The 15,260-nt window shown below is 48.6% G+C and overlaps 1 protein-coding gene across 5 annotated transcripts in view; it reads right to left on the bottom strand.

Annotated features, from left to right (window-relative positions):
* Positions 1-7,733: 7,733 nt before the first annotated feature.
* Srgap2 (SLIT-ROBO Rho GTPase activating protein 2) overlaps positions 7,734-15,260 on the bottom strand; it is a 219,227-nt gene continuing 211,700 nt past the window's right edge. For 4 of the 5 annotated variants that reach the window (XM_028876502.2, XM_028876504.2, XM_028876503.2 and 1 more), the window contains 2 exons: positions 13,908-14,232; positions 7,734-10,966 (listed from right to left, as the gene is read on the bottom strand). In XM_028876502.2, the coding sequence (XP_028732335.1) occupies positions 10,583-10,966; positions 13,908-14,232 (709 nt within the window). In that variant the 3' untranslated portion in view covers positions 7,734-10,582. Of the gene's footprint in view, positions 10,967-12,832; positions 12,928-13,907; positions 14,233-15,260 lie in introns of all 5 variants that reach the window. The other variant, XM_037211431.1, reaches the window with a different exon arrangement.

The following is a 15,260-nucleotide window of genomic DNA, read 5'->3' as shown; positions in this document are numbered from 1 at the left end:
GTTGAAAACTGCCTCGAAAAGCCCAGGACCTGTGCTTGGCCTCTCCCAGAAGCCCGACAGGATTTGTCTTAGAGCCTGCAAGAACACACACACACACCCAGGTCATAGTCTCTGCTCTAACTGACCTTACACAGAGCAAAAACCTCCCCCCTCCCCCGCACCCCCCCCCCCCCCCCCCCCCCCCCCCCCCGGCAGCTTTCTGACCACAGGCTGAAGGTGGGCTGTAGCTTGTACGGATGGCAGGGAATCTGGTAAACTCGGGGTGGGGTGGGGTGGGGGTGGGGGTTGGGTACTGGGAAGTGTTTTTCAGACCACATGTGATGGCACCAAATCTTACACACCTTTAGTAATTTGCTCACAATGTGCCACATTCTCAGCCATAACCCAGTGCCCCAAATATCTTGGGAAGCTGGGGGGGGGCGGGGCAGATATATGTGCTGCTCTGGTCAGCTCTGAGTGGACAGTTGGCTAAGTGGTTAAAACCAGGAAATTCCATGCTTCTTTAGAATGTTGGTGGGGCTTTCCCCTGGCCACACCTGGTGATTTCCTCTGCCAGCCCCACCCCACCCCACCACCGGGAGGAGAGCAAGAACAGGCCCAGAGCTTGTTGCTGCAGTGGCTGACAGATTCACCTGATGATAAGACAGAGGCCCTGCGGTGGCTTCTCCCAGCAGGGCCAGGAGGGACCTCTCTGAGAGTTCCACACTCCAGCCTGCATCTTACAGGTTACCACCAGGCAAGATCATGGGGGGGGGCAGATTGCCATCGCTGATCACCTAGGGCTTGGAGAGGACAGAAGCACGTGCTTTCTCTAGCAAATCACGTAACTGTCGCTCAAGACCCACCTTCTCTAAGGTCTCCCACCCTCTACAGCAAGGTGACTCCGTTCAACATGGCTGCCCCATCTGTCTGGAGCAGGGGTTCTCAGCCTTCCTCCTGCTGTGACCCTTTAATGCAGTTCTTCATGTTGTGGTGACCCCCCCAACCATAAAGTTATTTCTGTCGCTACTTCATAACTGTAATTTTGCTACTGTTAGGAATTATAATGTAAGTATCCGACATGCAGGATAGCTGTTGGTATGTGACCCCCAAAGGGTCGGGGCCCACAGATTGAGAACCACTGGTTTAGACAGTCATCTGAGTGACCAGAGTACTCCTCCGGCCCACCAGGGATGCTGTTTTTGCCCACTGAGGTTTACAGGATCACCTGGTCTGCCCTGAAGGCTGCTCATTTTCCTCCATGAAGCGACACTCCTATTTTCCTTTCTTTCGCTGGCTAGCCTATTTAATCTCTTTTCCCAGGGACTTTCTAACACAAGAATCAAGTCTAGCATCTCCTGTGAAACAGGCACTGCGTGCTCAGGACAGAAAAGGAGAGACGCGGGCATCTTATCCCAGAGCTGTGGGGTGCTGGACAACGTGGTAGTGAACGCAAGGAGATGCACGTTCAGCAAGCAGTGGTTTTGTGGCCCTCGTCCGGGCAGCAGCAGGAGAGGCTTTGCTGGGTGCTCTGAGTGAGGCGGAGAAGGGGAGCTGGTTCAAGATAGGAAGCAGGGGCAGAGGAGCTGGAGTATGAAAAGAGCATGGATTTTTCAGGGCTTTGTACCCGGGATGCTGGAAACAGATGGAGGGAAGAGGATGTCCATAAGGGGCCTTGCCACATCTTCCCAGGCCCAAGGAATCATGGAAATTGTGGCAGTCCAAAGGCAGCATAGGGACCAGAGAAAAGCGTGTGTGTGTGTGTGTGTGTGTGTGTGTGTGTGTCTGTGTGTGTGTGTGTGTGTGTATGTGATGTGTGGGGTGTGTGTGTGTGCATGTGTGTGTGTGTATGTGATGTGTGTGTGTGTGTGTGTGCATGTGTGTGTGTATGTGTGTGTGTGTGTGTGTGGTGTGTGTGTGTGTGCATGTGTGTGTGTGTGTGTGCATGTGATGTGTGTGGGGGGGTGTGTGTGCATGTGTGTGTGTGTGTCTGTGATGTGTGTGTGTGTGTGTGTGTATATGGTGTGTGTGTGTGTGTGTATGTGATGTGTGGGGTGTGTGTGGGGTGTGTGTGTGCATGTGTGTGTGTGTGTGTGTATGTGATGTGTGTGTGGGTGTGTGTGTGTGCATGTGTGTGTGTGTGTGATGTGTGTGTGTGTGTGTGTGTGTGTGATGTGTGTGTGTGTATGTGATGTGTGTGTGGGTGTGTGTGTGCATGTGTGTGTGTGTATGTGATGTGTGTGTGTGTGTATCTGTGTCTGTGTGTCTGTGTGATTGTGTATGTATGTGTGATTGTGTGTGTATGTGATGTGTGGGGTGTGTGTGTGTGCATGTGTGTGTGTATGTGATGTGTGTGTGTGGTGTGTGTGTGTGATGTGTGTGTATGTGATGTGTGGTGTGTGTGTGTGTGTGTGTGTGTGTGTGTGTGTGTGTGTGTGTGTGTATGTGGTGTTGGGTTGGCAACTCTGGGGGGAAAAAACTCATGTCTGCTACTGATGGAGGCTGGTGTGGTAGAAAGGGCTGCTGCATCATCATCAAGGCCACCTCCTAAACAGGACTTGTCATTTTCTCATAGGATTGGTATAAAGCAAAGAGATGGCATGCTGGGTGCCCAGTGGGCTTGGAACAGATACTACTTTGGGCACAGTGACATAGATCTGTGGTTTCAGCCTCCAGCAAGGCCAAGGCAGACGGTTCACTTGAGTCTAGGAATTCAGGATCAGCCTGAACAGGGCAATAGAGCTAGAGCTATTAAAAAAAAAAAAATCAGGGAGCTGGGGGTGTAAATCAGTACAGTACTGCTCAGCATGCATGAGCATGAGGCTGAGGTTTCAGACCCAATAGTAGCTGCTGCACCCCCCCCTCCCCCACACACACACATTGTTTTCCAGTACCTTTAAAGTAAGAAGGTCTCAAACAAACAAAAGTAAGAAAGGATCAGGGCAGGGTAGTATATGTGTGGACTTGTTTACAGGGCTGCGTCCTGGCTGTGCTTAGTCACAGGGCTAAACAACAAAACCTCGGAGCCCATAGCTAGTCGACACCTTCGTAAGTCAACGCAGCCCAGGAGCTTTGGTGCAGAGGGACAAACAGGACGCCAGGACTGCTACTCTGGCTCTTCCCAAGCAGTGGGAAAGGGGCTGTGGGTGCACTGTCCAGGTCGCCAAGGGATCTGGTCCTTGTGCAATTATCTGTCACGGTTCCTAGTCTGGAAACGTGTTCCTTTCCTCTCCTACTCAGCTTCAGACCCTGCCTTCAACTCAGCTGAACTAAAGAAGCAATTGACAGTGAACTCATTCCTCCACAGCCATGCCTGTCAAATGCCTACCACAGCATCTCCTGTCCTCCATGCCTGTCCACACCTACCAAAGAATCTTCTGTTCTCCACTTCTGTCCTCCATGCCTGTCCACGCCTACCACAGGATCTCCTGTCCTCCATGCCTGTCCACGCCTACCACAGCATCTCCTGTCCTCCATGCCTGTCCACGCCTACCACAGGATCTCCTGTCCTCCATGCCTGTCCACGCCTACCACAGCATCTCTGCCCTCCATGCCTGTCCATGCCTACCACAGGATCTCTGTCCTCCATGCCTGTCCATGCCTACCACAGGATTTTCTGTCATGATTGCCCATGCCTACCACAGCATCTTCTGTCCTCCATGATTGCACATGCCTACCACAGCATCTTCTGTCCTCCATGATTGCACATGCCTACCACAGTTTCTTCTGTCCTCCCGAGAGACAGGACCACGTGTCCCTCCTGTGGACACCGCCCCCTCCACTTGGGCTATGCGACACCGCTGTCGCTCCAGACTCCCTCCTGTCTTTCTCTGGGTCTGCCCACAGAGCAAATGTGCCTCCGCCCTGTCTATTTTCAAAGCAAACCCTGGTCTTCGACTCATCTGGATGCTCCCATTCTCTGAACTTCCGGGTCTTTCCTTCTTTGCTGCCTAGGCCACTCCAGCGAGATTCATTTCCCATCTACTGTGAAAATGCTTTTTTTCCCCTTTTATTTCCTGTTTTCTTTTTTGAGACAGGATCTCTCCATGTACCAAGAAGTCCCATCCACAGCCTCCCAGCCCTTTTTTTTTTTGAGACAGGGTACCTCTATATAGTCCTGGCTGTTCTGAACTTGGTAGATAGACCAGGATAGCCATGAACTCACAGAATCTTCCTGTCTCTGCCTCTCAAGTGCTTGGACTAAGGGCATGCTCCACCATGCCCAACAAAAATGCCTACTTTTGACATCAGCTTTATATTATCCCAAGGCACTGGCCATGTAACAGTTGATCCCTCCATTTGTCAAGTAATCCCTTCCCCTGGTTTCTGGAATATGTGCTCATCTGCCACCTAGGTGCTGGGCTTACTCCACCCCCCACCCCCACCCCCGCTCCTCTTTCACGAGATTTCCTTTTTCCACCTACACTTCACATCAGGAATCTGTTTGAATACATCCTACTGGATTTTGGGTAGGGAATCCCCCAACTTGACTCACCCATCTTCCCATTTCTGTATCTTTTGGTCATCTCAGCATGGCCTGCCTAAGCAGAAATCTTAATTTTCTGTGCTCGATTTCACACCACAATGGCCTCCTCCCTCTTTTAAAAATAGTCTTTATTGCCAAAGCTGGCCTCAAGCTGTGATCTTCTTGCCTCAGCTAGTATCTAGGACCCCTGGCACATGTCACCACACAGCTCCGTGTCACCACACAGCTCCGTAATGGCCTTCTTGTCCAACCCAGCATCTTGTTTCATTTTCGTACTCTCTAATTTTAATTTTTGTGTGGAGAGTAGGAAACAAGCTCTACTGCCCGCTCTTCCTGCTCAATACAGGCTTGAATAGACAGATCAAAATCGGTTGATTAACTAATTGATTCTTTGCCATATGTAATATCAGGGTTAGCTTCTGAGTCAAAGGAAACTTCCTGGCAGCTGTGGCAGGTCAGGCTTGGAAATCCCAGCACGCAGGAGGCTAAAGCAGAGGATGTGAACACACCAGGAAAGCCTTCCTCACCTAACTTCCTACAACAATAGGATCGATAAGCATTTACATGAGATAATCCGAAGTCCATGCTCACCTGGTCTCTTGGTTTGGTTTCCATTCAGTTGAAATGCATTTGTGTATTGACGGTTCACTGTGGCCATCAGTATCCCATCAGAATAAATAGGGAAGAGGACCCCAAAGCATGACCTTTGCTGTAGGAGTCTCTAAAAGTCTCTTTGGTGCTTTGCCCACAGCCCAAGAGCTCCTCCATCTCAGCAACTCAGTGGTTCCAGGGATCCCTCCTCACATACAGCTGCCAGGGGTGAGAGCCCGTACCACAGGGTGGCAGAACCGTTTCAATTTTGACTTAATCTGGGCAACAATGCTGCATGAGCATCATTAACAGTGGGAGATGAGACAAGCTGGTAGGGCAAGAAGGAGCTGAATACCAGATACATACGAGATTAAAAATGACAAACCACGGAGGAAGGTGTCCATTCCAGGGCTGGGGTAGGATCCCCTGTCTTACTACTGAGCACAGGTGATGCCAATAAACAGACTTGATTTATCCTCAGGGATGTCTGGTGTTATATTAAGCTCCCTAAAAACAAATGTTGGCCCCAGGTTTTGCAGAATTTATTCTAATTTGTTACCTCCCTTGGTATTTTGCTGCTTTTGACAATCAGGTATCTATGCCTTACAAATGTCCGCACTGCACAAGACCTGTGCAAACGCAAGACCCAATCCCAGCACGGAGAAGGGAGCTGGGCATGAAGTCTCACTCCTAGCAGAGGAACTAATGGCAATTGTTAGCAGCCGGGAAAGGGAGGGTCCATTTTCTCTAAGGGTGTAGCCCCTGAGGAGCCCAAGATATTTGGGCAGCACAAATCAGCCTTGGTGGAGGGGGCAGAGCTGGGTGGGTAGGGAAGAGGGGTGACTGGGAAGAACTGGTAGAGGATGAAGATGATCAAAACACGCTTTACGGAATTCTCAAAAAAGTCAAGTACGTATGTATGTACACTTGTTTTCACTTGGTGTTAGGAAAGCAACTCAGTGTGAGAAGTTAAATAGCCCCCACACAAAGCAGGAGTTGTGTGCAGAATGGGACTGAGTGCTAAGCTGGGCTGCTCATGTAACTGTCAAGTAGTTAAGAAAAGGACAATTGTGCTATTTTAAAAATTAGACAACATCTTAAAAAAATAATTCTGATGCTGGGCATGCTGATGCACACCTTCTCTCTCAGCATCTGGGAGGCAGAGGCAGGTGGATCTACATGAGTTTGAGGCCAGCCTGGTCTACAAAGGGAGTTCTAGGACAGTCAGGTCTACATAGAGAAACCCTGTTTCAGGGGGGAAAAATTCCTCAAGGGCATGGTGGTGCATGCTTTTAACCCCAGCACTTAAGAGGCAGAGGCAGGTAGATCTCTGTGAATTTCAGGCCAGTTTGGTCTACACAGTGAGTTCTGAGATGGCCAGGGCTAGGAGAGACCCTGTCTCAAACAAGCAAACAATGTATATATATGTAAATGTATACCCACAGACACACATGAATTCTGCAGACTCAGTTCTTCCTCATTTAGAAGTGAAGCCTCTAGGAGACAAGTTTTGGAGATTTTAGTCCATGACTGTTTGGCCTTATTGCTTTGGGCTTCATGGCAGACACATGTGGTAGAGTAATGAGTAACTTTCTATGGTCTCCATCCTCAAGGTCACTTTCTGCTAAAACACAAGGCATCTCTCAGGGAGAGGAGGTATCCCTGTGTCTTTCACTACCTCCAGTGTAGTGGGTAGCTGTTCCAGCTTTGACCTGGAAGTACCACCCCAATGAGGCTTCCAGTAACTGCCACGCCTACCTATAACCTGCCCCTGGGTTGGGTGCGAGATGGGAGCCCTTAATATGATCCAGATGTGCCGGCTCTCTTGGTTCCTTGTGATCCTGGATGCTGGATGGTAGAGCGAGCAGAGTTCTCTAGAGAACACCGCTGGACTGCACTCTACCTCTTCCGGATCCTGTAACCAACCTCTTACTGGCTGTAAGTTACCCCAAAATAAACCTTCTTTTAACTACGTGGACTTGCCTTAATAAATACCCCAGTACACCAGCAACAAGCCGTGTTGGTCAGAACTTCTTCCAGATACAGGAGATGGCCAGGGACAAGCTGACTCAGGGGTCTAGCTGTGGAAGACAGAGGAGGACCATTGGCAGGGGCTGGATTGATGGCTCAGCAGTTAAGAGCACTGGCTGTTCTTGCAGAGGACCGGGGTTCAGTTCTCAGCAGCCACATGGTGGCTCACAACTGTCTGTAACTTCAGTTCCAAAGGATCGTATGCCCTCTTCTGACCTCTGTGGCAAGGCATGCACTGTACAGATAAACACGAAGGAAAAACACCTAGAACACACTAAGCAAAAATGATAAATCTTAAAATACAGACCCACCTGGCCACCCTTAGTCGGAGTCGGCCAAGTTTCCAACCAGCTTTATAGGTTTCAGTCTTTCAAGTGGGAAATCTGACCATGAAGACAGAAATGAAGCAGTCCTCATTAAAAACAAAAGGTAGATTCTGTTAAGGAAAGTTCTTATGACCACAGACTGGTGAACAGTATGCTAAAGACTTCCTACAAAACCCTGAGGTTTCACACATGGGCCAAACAGAACCAGTGGATAGAGGGACAGAGAAGGTCCAAGGCCACCTTGTTCTTCCTATCGCTAGGCTTGACTCAGATGAATCAGAACTTTCAGGGAGAGGGGAAAGGGAGTTGGCTTGCAGCAGTGAAACCTAAAAACATGTTTTATTTTGAAGTTGTGCTTTGGATTCTCCCCAATCCAACATCGGCTGAGTGAGTCTTAGGTTCACACAAAGCATCTTCAAGCATACATACAATATTCCAGTTATCAACACCGTTTTAAAGAACATACCATTTTACACAAATGTGACATAAAAATCAGACGCCACAACATTGCAGTTCCCTGGAAGATCTAAGTTCTCTTCTGAACGGAAGTTCATGCACACCAGCCCTTCCAGTGGTCTGTTCATCCTGGTGCCGGAGGGATGTCTCATCTTGGGGACAAACAAAGGGTGGCCTGAGGAGGCTGGCAGAGACCAGCATTTCCCTTTTATAAAGTTGCTGGTGGCAAACTCCTCTACGTTCCAAACTGGGGTGCTGGTAGCCCCACACCACTTTTCTTCCCCAAAGACTGAGTCCACACCAGGGAAAGGATCCATGCCACGAGGGGCAGAGCAGGGCTCTTGGAAGCATCATGCTGGTTTCGGGCAAGCCTATCTGAGGGAGGCTAGTTGCCCAAGGCCTGGGGTGGCTGGCTCCTTTTGGCTTTTGGGTGTAAAATCACAGTGTGCAACCTCAATTCCAGTTGAAGTGAGCTCTGCCGAGGAGGACTCTCCTCCTCTTGGTTCCTACTCCTTTTAACAGGACCATCTCAGAGGCGTCAGAAGCACCAGAGATAAGGAAGACAGCGAGGCTCCCAGAGCTGGGGTTAGTAGGGAACCACTTGTACACCATCCAGTTCGTTATGCAAGTCAGCAGATGGACATCGACCAAGGGGATGACAAACACAAATAATGTACAGGGCTAAAAGAGAAGGTGAGAACAAGAGAACAGACCCAAAGTGTGGTCTTCAAGAAGCTTCGTTTTTTTACCTTCTTAGAGGGTAGTGTCCTGGAGAGAGGAAAAAGGGCAGGTTGGAAACTTCTATCACTTAGATTAAGAGGAATGTAAGGACGGGGGATCATTTCAGCAAGGAAAAAAATCCTTGAGTCTGAAAGCCCCCCTTGGCTCAGGAGCAGTACAAGCCCAGGTCAAGATGACAGGTCAGGGAAAAGAGCAGAAAGAAACTAGGAGGCCTGAGGACCAGGGCGGTCCTCTGCGGTCCGACTCACTCGCCTCTCTAGTCTCCTGGTGCTGCAAGGTACTCTTCTCTTTAGAGACTCCTTCCAGCTCCCCATTCCCTTTCACAGAGAGAAACATCCGCCACTTTCTAAAGATCCAACCATGGGTCCAAAAGGACCTCTTCTAGCCCAAAGCTAAGAACATTCAGATTTTCCAACCTGAACGGCAACCCACCGTCTCTCTTGAACTACAGAAAAGCAATCCAGTTAAATAAAAGCACAGCTTTCAAACCAGAAGCCAGAGAAGAGGAATGAGCCTGAGCTTCACGGAGCTGCTGAACCGTGTGAGCCTGAACCACGACTTCCGAGCTCTGGAGCTCTTGGGTAGCGGGATGGAGAGGGGCGGGTGTTCAAGCCCCAGGCTTGCAGGCTGGCTAGAGAATTCCCTGGTAGGACACCTGAAGCAGGCCAAGGGCAGGCCCCAATATGAAGCATTCAATTCTTTACTTTTTAAAGATTCTGCCTTTGGGAAAATAATTTTGAGTTTATGGGGGTCAAAGTTTCCTTAGTTGACCTTGTTTGGATAAACAAAAAAAATGGTCTCCAGAGGCGGGGTCTCTAGAACTGAACGAGTGCTTTCCAAGCCTCTGCCCACCTCCAGAGAGAGCCTTATAAAAAACTACGCCAAGGGGTAAACCTGAAATAGTTTTAATCTGGGGACAATTTTTGGATTAGCAGAGAGCAACTTAAATTTTTTTTTAAATAGAATAGTGAACTTTAAAAATGTTAAATGCCAAAAAAGTTAGAAGGAAGAAGGACCCATTCCCTACCCCTTTCAAACCTGCCATAAACATAATAAAACTTTAAGACTTTTTACTCTAAAAGGAACTAGCTATAAAACTGTCTTATATTGGAAAATGTCTTAAATGGAAAATGATGTGTCAGAGACAAAGACAGGAACTGAAGAAAAGTCTCTATGTTCAGAAAAACTTGAAAAGCTCACTAAGATTGGGATGTACTTCTACAGGATGGAGCGGAGCAAATGCAAACAGCAGTGACCAACTCACAGCAAGAGGAAGAAGACAATCCCCACCCCCACATCAGAGCACAGGACCGTCCCACTCTGCTAAATTTCTACAACAGAGGGATTTCGAAGGCCAGGTTTCTCTGATCCAAACAGAACAAGTTTGTGATGAGAACAGAGGCTCCTGGTGGCTTCTGTGTGAACTGCCACAACAGAGAGTGGTCTATGACCAGAAGAGGCCACACCAGAGAGCAGAAAAACCTCTGCCTGTGTGCATGAGTGCGCATGCGCACGAGTATATATTTATAGAAAATGAAAACTGGGCTATATATGATTTTTTAAATTAGTACTCAAAACAAGATGCCACTGAGAGCTAGGTGGCCGCAGCCAACCGTCTGCTCAAGGTATCCTCTATGGTATGAAGGGACAGAGACACAGGCCCACGTTCCCATGGCTTGCCTTGGCAGATACCATAGCAAGCCGATCATGGAAAACTTAGTCTCTGGCTAACCTAAGAACAGTATGTACTGTAGCTGGCTGGATTACAACAGAGGGGAGCGAAGAGTGGAGGGAAGGGCCAGGAAGGGAAGAGCAGTAACAAGGGCTTCATTCTCAAGGTCTGGATAACGGGAAGGCTAATTCCTGTAAGAACAACTTAGAATCTATTTTCAACTGAAGTCTCCAAGCTAGTTAAATAGGAAGATTTTAATAACCATCAGTCTCCTTGTCTAACACAATTAAGTTAGACCCCCTAGACAGTGCAAGACTTGTCGGTGGCCTGTGGGGAAGCTGAGGAATTGACACCAGGGCTGGTGGCATTTGTTTTGGGGAAGACAGTTGGCTTGGGCCGTGTGGCGGGTGGTTTGACCGGGGCAGCCATCTTGACCGACTTGACGGGCCGGAAGGCGCAGGCAATGTCCCCAGCAGTACTGGCGCTGCGCTGGAAGGCAGGCTCGGGGTCCTTGAGGAGCTGAGTGTGCAGGGGGCTGGAGGGCTCCGATGTGGGGGCTACCACTGGGGAGGTCTTGAGGGGTTCCAAGGTGTCCAGAACCACATCAGGGGTGTGCTTAACACTGCTCTGCCGCTCCAGCTCTCGAAGCTCATTCAGGGCAGAGTTCATTGTTGCTTCAATATCCTGCAAAACAGGAAAAAGGAAGAAGTAAGTCAAACCAAGACAGATGTCCCCAAGGATCCTATTTCAACCAAATAGGCCAAGCCATGAAACCAACTATAAAATGCATTATTTTACTTGGCCAAAGTCCTTGAACACATGAATGTCCAGAATGTGGAGAAAGGGGACAGAGAGATTTCATCATCAGGAATTTAGAAAGAGTAATTAATGACTTCTGGATGTGACAAGGCTGTTGCACACATCAACTCATACCACTTGTGTTACCTGCACACGATCGAGCCAGCCAAAATTTCAGCAGAAACTGGGGAGGGGCCCCCGAGGCTGCACCCCTATTGGAGGAGTGCTGGCAGCTGACGGTTGCTGAGGGAGGAAGAGTCACTCACTTTTGGGGATGGGGCTCCTGGGAGGTAGACCATGCCACAGTGGGTGGCCCCAGACCTATGCATATACCGAAAGTATTAAACTTGCCATAAATATAAAGATACATAAATATATATTGGACTCGGGAGTATTAAAAAAACAATAACAAAAGAAAGACGTGAGGTTGGGAGGGAAGTGAAGTGGGAGGCATTAGGAGGAGCTGGAGGTGGCAGGGGATGACATGATCAAAATACATTGCATAAATGTATTAAATTTAACAACTAAGAAAAAATATTATTAAAAAAGAGTAGCTGAATATTTTCAACTTGAGTCGTTGGTTTTAATAACAGGTGCTGAAACATTTCTGGATGAAATGACAGATAATTAAACGGAGGAGAATGGTCATGAGTACATGGGGATTCACTATGTGATTCTCTGCATTTCTGTGTATGTTTGAAAGTACACAATGAACACATTTTACAGAGCAGTAGAGATCAAGTATGGGCTTTCTTTTCTTTACTTCAAGGCCAATGGTTAGTGGGGTTATTCCTTTCTCCACAAGAGGTAAGGAATGTTCACGAACCAAGTCCTTGAAGATTTATCGGGACAATGCTTCAATTTCCCAACTCACCCAAGAGTGCAACCGGAAACCATTTCCTTCTACCCAGCACCATGAAAGGGAACCCAAGAGTGGCCAAAAGGGGGAGCCAAAGCCCACAGAGGTAAGTAAGTTAGCATCTACAAATCAGTAGATACAGAAGATTTTAGAAAAAATGGCAGCCCAAGTCCAGGGGATCAAGGCAGAACCAAAGACCCTTTGAATGCAAGCATCCAGTAAGTGCCCAGCTTCCATACCCTCCTGCAAACTCGTGCTTAAGACTGTGTTCCAAAGTCACCACAGGACTCCTCTTTGGGATCAAGAATACTTTCAAAGATTCTAAGTCTCAAATAAGTCCCAGGCTCCCAAATCAGAGCTACCTGTCCGATTGCATGATCGAAGTTTGCTATGAATGGTAGTGATTCATTTCCATCTGTCACTATGGCATTTATTAGCCTTTCTTCCTCTCTCTGCAATGTCAGGGATGGAACCCAGGAGCCTATGCATGCTTGGCAAGCATTTTGAGCTTGCATCACCGAGACACACCTGTGGGCTTCTCAAATCTTTTAGAATGCTCAGTAAAAACTCTTACCTCCTAGCTCTGTCCTGTAATGCGGCTAGCATGTTCACAGTTCCTAACATTTGGTTAATGGCTGGCCAAAAGAGGACCAAGGAGGATTCCCATGGTGCAAGGCAGACTGCGATCAGGAGCTTAAACAGGATAGGAGGTGAATGAAGCAAGACATGACAGGCCCAGGGCTCAACCCTGGGCGTACCAGGTACACCTCCTTCAGTAGAACACTGAGCACCAAGGAAACCAACAGAGGCCATACAGAGCTGCTACTGCCCTCTCCCGATCACCCCGGAAGAGGAGGTGAGGAAGAGGACAGAAGCAAGCCCTTAGTTCCTACCTGTTCTAACGGAAGTTATATAGCTGCGAGAGACGTCTGAGAGAACTGCTCGGAGTGGCCCCAGCAGTCGGGTGTTTAGAGGTCGAGTTGGGTTTCTAGTATTTCATGGAAAACAGAGTCATCAATGTGGTGCAGATGAAAAGGAAGCTCCTGCAATCTGGGAGCTCATCTGCATGTTACCTTCTGGTACTCGAGCTTCCAGCAACAAGAATACTTTGGGGTCTTTAAGACAGAATCAGATGCTGGGCTAAGCATCTACCTACAAGCATTAGAGATCAGCTTTATAAGATGGGGTGACAGGGATGGGCAGAGAAATATACAATGTGACCTGAACTATATTTGAGTCTTCGCTTCACCGAAGTCTACTATTGTGTTTCTATCATCTATCTGTCTGTCTCTCTCTCTCCTTACCTACAACCGATATATCTACCTATCTATCCATCTAATTTTTCATGTGTGTGTTCAATGTGCAGAGGCCAGAGGAAGATGTCAGGTATCCTCCTCTATTGCTCTCTACCTTATTGTTTTTTGGGGTAGAACTCACTGAATTTGAAGCTTGTTGTTTTGGCTAGGCTGGCTGGCTGGTCAGCAGGTTCTAGAAATCTGCCTGCCCTTAATCCCCAACACTGGGGTTACAGGCATACATGACCATGCCTTTGATGTGGGTGCTGCGAATTTGAGTTCAGTTCATCTTGCTTGCACAGGAAGTGTTCTTATCTATTAAGCCATCTCTCTAGACCCTACCTTAGGTCTTTACTCATGAAACTTGGACTAACGGACTTTTATCAAAATATTCTTAACTGCTGGCTTTAAAAGTAAACAGCCTTGCAAACAGGCAGAATACGAATAAGAAGGGAGAATGCTATTAATTCTACTTTCAGGCTGCTGGGGAGACAGGGATAGGCAGATTGCTCAGTAAGCTGTCTTGGCAGGTTCACATATGTGATACTTGCTGCACTTTGCACAGAATGTACAGAGCATTGGTCTGTTTGAAGTTCTGTTGATTAGCTGGGGCTGCTCTGAGCGGAACTGATGAGTGTAGCTTACTACTGATTGCCCAGGGCCCCTCAGTTACCTGTGCAATGACTTCAGGGTCCATGGGCCGATGGTTATTGAAGCTTTTTGACCTTCCTGCAGTGGTGGTCTTCCGGATCTGTGGACTGTCCAGCCGGTTCTTCAGGGATGAGTGGCGGCTGATTGAGTTGAGGCTCCCATGGCCACTGATGGAACACTTATCTGGCCCTTCCTTGGGGAGATTCTGGCTCATGATGGGCTGAGAGGATGGACGGCAGCTAGCCCCCACCCCCGGGGAGGAGGAGTCAGTCAGAGAACTGCCCAGCCCATGGCTGTCACTCCGAAATGCTTTTCTGATGCTCCCAGATTCTGGACGCTTCCTTTGCCTTCAATAAACAGAAACGGCATCTGATCAGGAAGCCCTGGGTCCGAGGGAGCTGGGATTGTGACAGAGGGGTGGAGGCTGGCACTTTGGACAGCTAAAGAAAGTCACACAGAATACCCTACCTCTTCAGTTTTTCTTTCTCTTGTTTTCTCTATGGATCTGTTCCCTCCAACCCCCAACCTGGGCAGAGACGAAATGGATACTTACTTGGTAGTTGTGAGCTTTGAGTTCTAAACATGCAAGATGCTGTCAGAGAAAAAATTGCCTGTTCAAGAGAACGTGTCTAATGGGAGAAGGATTGGTGAAGAGACCCCCTCCACTGCCTGCCTGCACAGAAACCCAAGCCCCAGGTGAGAAAGTCTCACCATCACCAAGGAGGGGAGAACTGCCGGCAACAGGAGCCAACTTTTCCCAATTCCAGTTTGCTCAGCTACACCGCAGCAAGTCCAGCACCATCCGGGCGCTGGCAAGGGGCTCCTTCTAGTTCATAGCCATGGAAGAGGTTTTTCACTGCAGTGGCACAGAGAGCTCACTGTGTGCCTGAGCTCAGGGTAGAAAGGGCATCTACACAACTCCTACGGCCCCCAGCACTGGGCCCCTTTATTTCATACCACAGAGGCTCTCAAATGACGTGAGAGAGTGGGATCCTGGCCCTATGGGTAGCGCCTGCTGCTGAATAATTTTATTTTTTTTGAACGGGATTTTAAAGGACCTCATCTACGATGCCACTGAGCTGCGAGTTCAGAGAGCAGCTGTGAGGCTCTGATTTGGAGTCTATTGAGGATGATGAGCTGAGCTGGGGACTGGGATGGTAATAGTAGGACTGCAGACGGGGGGGGGGGGCATCTCTGGAGCATAGCTAATGCCTTAAGTCATCCTGTGCTGCTCACAGCTGAGGGCTGCTTTATCTTTCTGGGTCCAGCAGGGTGTGGCCCGGCAGCCATGAATGTGGCTGCTAGGCAGCTCTAGCCTTGTGAGGCAGCCATTCTCAATCAGAAAAAGGATGCTCTAAAGGCCCTGCTGAAATGA

Source organism: Peromyscus leucopus, chromosome 15 (genome assembly GCF_004664715.2).
Source record: "Peromyscus leucopus breed LL Stock chromosome 15, UCI_PerLeu_2.1, whole genome shotgun sequence".
Classification (NCBI taxonomy): domain Eukaryota; kingdom Metazoa; phylum Chordata; class Mammalia; order Rodentia; family Cricetidae; genus Peromyscus; species Peromyscus leucopus.
Note: the sequence above shows the minus strand (reverse complement) of the source record. Positions and strands in the feature narration are given on the sequence as shown.